The sequence below is a fragment of the Pholcus phalangioides genome, unplaced genomic scaffold (assembly GCF_987345545.1).
Source record: "Pholcus phalangioides strain wild (caught in Gottingen) unplaced genomic scaffold, Ppha-v1.0 ptg000008l_1, whole genome shotgun sequence".
Classification (NCBI taxonomy): domain Eukaryota; kingdom Metazoa; phylum Arthropoda; class Arachnida; order Araneae; family Pholcidae; genus Pholcus; species Pholcus phalangioides.
Genome location: NW_028301601.1, coordinates 3,769,624 through 3,776,782, shown reverse-complemented (window position 1 = coordinate 3,776,782; position 7,159 = coordinate 3,769,624). Strand labels below are relative to the sequence as shown.

Sequence of the window (7,159 nt, the reverse complement as noted above, 5' to 3'; positions counted from 1 at the left end):
TTTACAAAATAATGTGAAAATTAAACATTTGTGGAAGCACAATGCACGTCACAGTTCAGTATGTATGAAAAGGGTGGGGGAAAACATCAGTTATATATACTATATATCAGTTATATAACACTGGAAAACACAGAACAATGAAAAATAAACATCTGTGGTAAGCACAATGCAGGTCACAGTCCGAGAGGAAAAAAAAAAAAAAAAAAAAAAAAAAAAAACGGGGAACAACAGAAATGCAAATATGAAGAACACGAAAATGCAAATATGAAGAACACGAAAATGCAAATATGAAGAACACGAAAATGCAAATATGAAGAACACGAAAATGCAAATATGAAGAACACGAAAATGCAAATATGAAGAACACGAAAATGCAAATATGAAGAACACGAAAATGCAAATATGAAGAACACGAAAATGCAAATATGGTAAGCACAAGAAATATTCAAATCTTAAGCATCTGTGGTAAGCACAATGCACGTCACAGTCCGTTCAAGTACATATGTATATGAGGAGTAGAAAATAAACATCAGTTAAATCACTATGGGAAACACAAAAAACAGTAAAAATTAAACATCTGTGGTAAGCACAATGCACGTCACAGTCCGAGAGAAGGAAAAAAATGTGAACACATTTTTACAATTTCAGCGTAGTCATTAGATTTGGGGTGTCGATGCTGATCTGGCCATCGATCTAGTCACCATGGTGAAGACAGGGATGTCTTCACCACTCTCATCAGATTCAAAGAGATCTTCTTCATTTTTGCTGTGCAGTAACGACAGATTTTCCTCTAGAAAGTTGATAAGTTTAATGATGTCAGCCCAGTTTTTAGTTTTTATTACTTGACGTTTCCAGACGTGGAAATGTTTTAGATTAATCGGGGGCTGATGGTAGGATGCAGTGCTTGGACACGACCAAATATAGTGAGGAAATGTTCCGATTTCCCCACAAGCACATAATTTATTTTTAGATATTTTAAATCTCCTTAAGTACACTGCTGGCCACCCAAATTGCAACACCAAGAAAGACAAGAGATATAGCAACAATATTTATTTTGTAGATAACATGTTGACCAAGCATCAAATGATTAAATTTATAGACTTCTGTGAAGTGTTGGTCCTGCCAAAATCAGTAGCCAGAGTAGCCGCCATTGTTGGAGATCACCGCTGCCACACGCCTCGGCATTGATTCAAAGAGACTTTGGATGTGTTCTTGGGGTACAGCAGACCAAGCAGCTTCCACGCGTTGCCAAAGTTGATCTGGTGTGGCAGCTGGGGATGTAATCTGGGTCAATCGTTGAGCAACCATGGACCACATGTTTTCTATCGGCGAAAGATCCGGAGAGCGAGCTGGCCAGGGAAGCAATTCAATCTGGCGATTGACGAAGAAACTTTGGACAATGCGTGCCACGTGTGGTCGCGCATTATCCTGTTGAAATACGGCTGTGAGCAAGCCCTGAAGGTAAGGAAGGACAACTGGCTCCAACACCTCGGAGATGTAGCGCTGGCTTTTAAAAGTACCGGCAATGCGTACTAGAGGAGTGCGAGAGTGATATCCAATACCACCCCATACCATAATACCCGGTGCAGGACCAGTGTGGCGGTGCATAACGCAGCTGTTCAGCATCCTCTCTCCACGGTGTCTCCAGACTCGAATCCGACCATCGTGGTGTTACAGACAGAAGCGTGACTCGTCAGTAAAGACAATTTCATTCCATTGTGCCGTCCACATCCTTCTTTCATCGCACCAGTGGCGGCGGAGACATCTGTGGTTCTGCGTCAAGGGTAGACGAAGCAATGGACGTCTTGCGGACAGACCACTCTGCTGTAAACGGCGTCGAATGGTACGCGCAGACACTGGATGATGCGGTACAGACTGAATGTGCTGTGCTATGGTTCGTGATGTGGCTGAGCGATCCGTCACTGCCATACACACAATACGCCTGTCATCACGTGAAGTGGTGCACTGAGGTGGATGCGATCGAACACGTCGGTCCGGCGTACCCTCCTGCATCCAATGATCACATATCCGCATTACAGTTGTTTGGTTTCGTCCAACACGACTACCGATTTCCCTGAAAGATAATCCACAATCTCGGTAGGCCACTATCCTTCCTCTGTCGAACTCGGATACTTGATCAAAAGATGATCGCCGTTTTCTACGAGGCATAATTGATCGTTTTTTTGAAAAAAACCACAAGAAAAACACAATTGCCGTATTTCAAATCGTCAAAATCTCCAAGCCTTAAATAGCGCTTTGAAGTGGCGCCACAGGCGCGCGTGATGTGCGTCTGCGCTGAAATTCTAATCATTTGCATATCTCACCTCCGCTAATGCATGTTGTAAATTTCATATTATTTTCATGCTTCCTTCAGGGTGTTGCATTTACGGTGGCCAGCAGTGTAATACGGAACAGGGCCATGCTCACTATATAGGATTGTCCTTTCTCTAATCCATGGTTGGTTGAAGATTTTGGTCTTATTTATGATTTGGAAGACCTTTCTGCCCCGTTGTTCACCATCAATCCATCTGGACTGCCAAGTTTCTTTCGCTACACAAAGTATCTTGTGTTTGGCATGAGACCAGGGAGGAAAAACATCAGAGTTCATATTTTCTGATGAAGTAGCTGTTTTAGCAAGTGCGTCTGCTGATTCATTCCCTTGATTACCCACATGGGCCCTGGTCCATGAGATGAAAGTGTTGGGCTTGTCAATTAGATTTGCTCTGATTTGTCGTACAAGTCGTGTGGGGGAAAAATTATTTCTAAGCGCGAGAATACTAGAAAGACTGTCGGATATAATCTGAATAGGTTCGTTCTCATGCAGTATATGGAGAATTGCCTGATGAATAGCATACAATTCTGCCTGGAAAGTTGAAGTCTTGGAGCCTTTGTGACCATTCGTGTATGATGACGTTGTTGCGAAAGACGACAAAAGCCGAAGCAACTCCATTAGAAGTTTTCGAGCCATCCGTATATATTTTGATGGCAGTTGGAATGTCTTTTTCTTCAGTGATGAGCTGATTATCTTGAAGATCTATGGCTGGATGATGAGGCCATGAGGTTATTTTTTCTTCGTATGCAGATGCTAGTAGACTGAATTCGTTACATATGACATTGTGTCTTAATAGAAGGAGTCGGCTTCTTTTCGATATAACTTCTATTTGAAGGTCCAAAGGTAAATTTCCAGTGGAAAGTTGTAACACATTAGTTGGCGTAGTATTATATGCACCTGTTACAAAAAGTAAGTATTGCCTTTGAGCTGTCAGCATCTTGCGTTTCATTCTGCAGGTGGGGTTTGCAAACCAAATGCTCGATCCATAGGATAATTGGGGGATGATAATGGTTCGATAATAGATATTTCTGAATAGCCTGTTAATACCCCACTTGCTGCCCCCAATCCTATAGAAAGACTGGAGTGTTTTATGAGCTTTAAGTACTTGTTGGTCAATGTGGTAGATCCAGTTAAATTTTTCGTCAAAATTGATTCCCAGATATTTAAAGTTCCGTGTTCTTTTGATGTGTTGGTTATCATGTTGGATTTTCAGGCGTCCTTTCTTTCTATAAGGCCAGAAATATGCAATCTTGTTCGTTTGAAGTTGCAGGTGATTAATTTCAAGCCATTCCTCTATTTCTTTTAGACATCGGGTGGTAATTTCATTGATGGATTTTGATGTGTTGCTTGATACTATAAGAATGATATCATCAGCATATGCTTGTAGGCATACATCGTCTGGCCATTGATGTTTGAGAAGGTCGTTAATAATAACATTCCAAAAAAAAGGACCACTACAGGAGCCCTGAGGGCATCCCTGTTTCTGTGTCTTTGTTGCAGGCCCTCTATCTGTCATGATAGATATACTTCTTTTTTCTAAAATACTTAAAGTGCTTTTAAGTAAATTATCAGGTATTGTTGAAATTGACGATAGCCTATTATATATGAGCTCATGACGAAGATTATCGAATGCTGACTTGATATCGAGAAGGATCACAGCAGAGAAATTACTCTTCTCTTTTTGTCGTTTCAATTCTTGCATCATGTTGTCTATTGCTTTTTCTGTCGATTTCCCTTTTCTAAATCCAAACTGTAGCGGATGGAACCAATTCTGTTTGTTTAAGAAGTAATCCATTCTATTTATGAGTATACGTTCAAATATCTTCCCAACATTCGATAATAATGTTATGGGTCTGTAAGAGTCAAGGTCTTCGGGCTTCCTCCCTTGTTTCAGAAATAATAATAGCATGCCATTTTTGAAATGTTCCGGAAAGGTTCCAATGTCCAGGCATTTATTGAACAAGATATAGAATAGAGAAGGGAACTGACAATGAATTTTTTTGATAGTTCTGTTACAAATTCCATCCATACCTGGTGCCTTTCTATTGTTTAACTTGTTAATGATTCTTGTTATCTCCATGTGTGTGATAGTCTTATCTCTTGTGTGCAGTGGAATGTCACGAGATTGGAGATCGGTGCTCCGGATCGGATCTGGATAAATAAGATTTAATTGACGTCCAGCTGCTTGCACAATATCTATTTTTTGGTTATCTTGCAAATGAAGAAGGAGCTGCGGCGGGAAATATTTGTTGTTCTTCGTTGTTTTAAAGCAATTCCCGTAAGGTTCTTTCATTCGGCTGCAATATTCATACCATTGTTTTTTCTTAGTGCTTCTAATTAGTTTCTTGAAAATAGCACGCTTTTTCTTAAATTCTAGTATATATCCTGGTCTGTCATCTTCTTTTACGTAATTTATTTTTCTTTCCATTGCACGAAGTTTCCGCTTTTCTTTAGTCAAATGTTCATTCCACCATGATAATTTGGAAATAGTTTTGGGAACTTTTAAAGTGAAAGTATTACTGCATGCAGTCGTTAAAAGATCCAAGATTTTCTCTACTAAGGTTAGTGATCCTTGATTATTATATGTATCTTGATGTTTCAGCTCGTTCAATAAATTGTTCAGAGGTTCTTGCAGCTTTTTGCAAAGCAACCTTAATTTTCTCTCTGTTACGTGATATCGAGGATAAGATGAAACACAAATGCTCTCAGAAATGCTGATTCGAATGTACTTGTGTTGGCCCAAGGTGTCTTTGTCGCTTATTTCCCACGAAGTAGAAGCCGAAAGCGTTGGAGAATTGCAGAAGGAAAGATCAGGCCATCCTTTAGACTTTCCGTGCACATAGGTTGGAGTTTGTAGATCTTGATTGAGTAGTATGAGATGATTCTTTTGTAGAAATTGTAAAATTGTTCTTCCTCTGGAATCTTCATCTCTGTAGCCCCATAACGAGTGATGACCATTCAGATCCGATCCAATCAATATAGGTATGTTTTTGTTGCTCTTTATTGTTCTTTCAATTTCATCAATTGTAGAAGATAAGTTTTCGTACGGAGAAGAGTATGCCGAGATGATAATGAGATCACTGTTATTCAGACATACTCTAACAGCTGTGGTGGAAGTTGTATTGCATACTGTGGCTGGATGAATGTTGGAATTTGTACATACTATTGCAGCTTTATTGTTGGTGGATGACCATCTATTCCAGTGCGGTGGAAGACCGTGCAGTTGTCCGTTTTTGGTGCACGGCTCTTGCAGCATTATCAAATCAATTCCTTCTTTTCCGGCCATTGTTACGAACGATTCGGTTGTGTCCTGTGCACGGTCAGCGTTATACTGTAAAAGTTTGATGGGCCCCTTAAGACTTTGCTGAGACATAGTTTTAGTGTGCAGTAGATAAATTTTAGCTTGAAATTGTTTTTTATTCAGGATTAATTTGAATTCAGTGAAATTGCGTTTTTAGACACACTGATTTCGATGATGCGTGCCCTTCTTTTTTTTTTTTTTTCTAAAATTTATATCTTATGTCGCTGGTTATTTCTAAGTGAAATTTAAGTTTGAAGTTATTGGTCACCTCCGAACTTATAATTTTCGCTGCTAATGGATCTGTGCAAGTCAGTACGAGTTGATTTCCATTTGCATCTGTTTTAATAATGTATTCATGCAGGTTACTGTATGTCAGTTGTTCTTCCAAATCATGTACGACTCTATTGATGTCACCATGATCTACGATGTTGAAAGTTAGTCGAGTTCTGTTTATGTCCATATTGCGAAAATTTGTAGTGCGATTCCATCCTGTTCGCGGCTTGGCCAAACTTGCATTTTGTTGGCGATTATACAATACACGATTATACATACCAGATCCAAACCTGAAAATTGGCGGGTGATTATTCACAGGGTTTGGGTTATTCTGAAGGTATGTAGAGAAATTCTTAGGTTGTGAGATGAGTCGAGGATTCTTTTCCTTGAAAATCTTTCTATCATGAGTCCAATGTTGTGGGTGACCAGAAATATTCTTCTCCGGACAAATGGCATATATTGTTTGTCTCAATAAGTGATTGTTGAGAATAAATTTTCTTATTTTGAGACAATCCTGAATGGTATAGCAATCAATTGCCGTGCCATTTTTTATATGTCTGATGGCATGGATATTGTTTTCAAATTTCTTTATTATAATTGGACCGGTGGTATCAAATTGTTTCGAGTTGGATTTTTTATTTTTGTATAATAATACTGTATGTATTCGTTGTTTTAGATTCTTTTGGTTCCTCCTATAAGTGACTTTTTGAAAGGGCAAGGTATTACAATCTAACTCGTCTACAATGACATATGAAGGTGCACTGTCATCTTCGTTTTCATTATGTGAGGTTAACGAATTGGTTTTTTGTGTTAAAGGAGAAGAAATTCTTGGACATGGAACTTGTATCATCTTGTCTTTCCTAGTTGCCAAAGTTGTGTCGCTAGTTGTAGAGTTTTTTTCTGGAGTATTTGTTTTCTTCTCAACATTGTCCGAAGTCTGAGTAGAAGCATCTTTTAAATCATTATGGGAGCTAAGAGCCCATAAATTGACAATTTCCAACAATTTTTCCGCTTTTTTCCGCATTTGAGTTGGAATTCCGAATTTAAACGTCTTGCCTTCGCCTGTGGAATGTCTTATGATTTGTATGATCTCCTGGAAGATGTCCTGGATGTTCAAGACATTATTCTTGTAACGCTCTGTAGCAATGTTTTCCATCCAGTCTTGTTCAGAGTACTCATGTGATGTGGAGGCTATGGGATCATTTTTATTTTTTTCTTTGCTCCCATTAGAATTTGTTGGTTTTCTTTTCAAT

General features: G+C 39.1%; 1 protein-coding gene across 1 annotated transcript; it reads right to left on the bottom strand.

The window, feature by feature from the left end:
- Positions 1-656: 656 nt before the first annotated feature.
- On the bottom strand, positions 657-5,618 carry LOC149083507 (uncharacterized). The gene is made up of 2 exons (XM_089235199.1): positions 4,853-5,618; positions 657-790 (listed from the first exon to the last, which is right to left on the bottom strand). Exons 1-2 carry the CDS (start codon positions 5,616-5,618, stop codon positions 657-659), a joined length of 900 nt encoding a protein of 299 aa, XP_089091325.1.
- Positions 5,619-7,159: the final 1,541 nt, after the last annotated feature.

Coding starts and splice junctions, on each gene's coding strand:
- LOC149083507 (XM_089235199.1), bottom strand. CDS start 5,618: ATGGCCGGAAAAGAAGGAATTGATTTGATAATGCTGCAAGAGCCGTGC. Junction 791..4,852: donor TCTTTTAACGACTGCATGCA/GTAATACTTTCA, acceptor TCAACTTTCTAG/AGGAAAATCTGTCGTTACTG.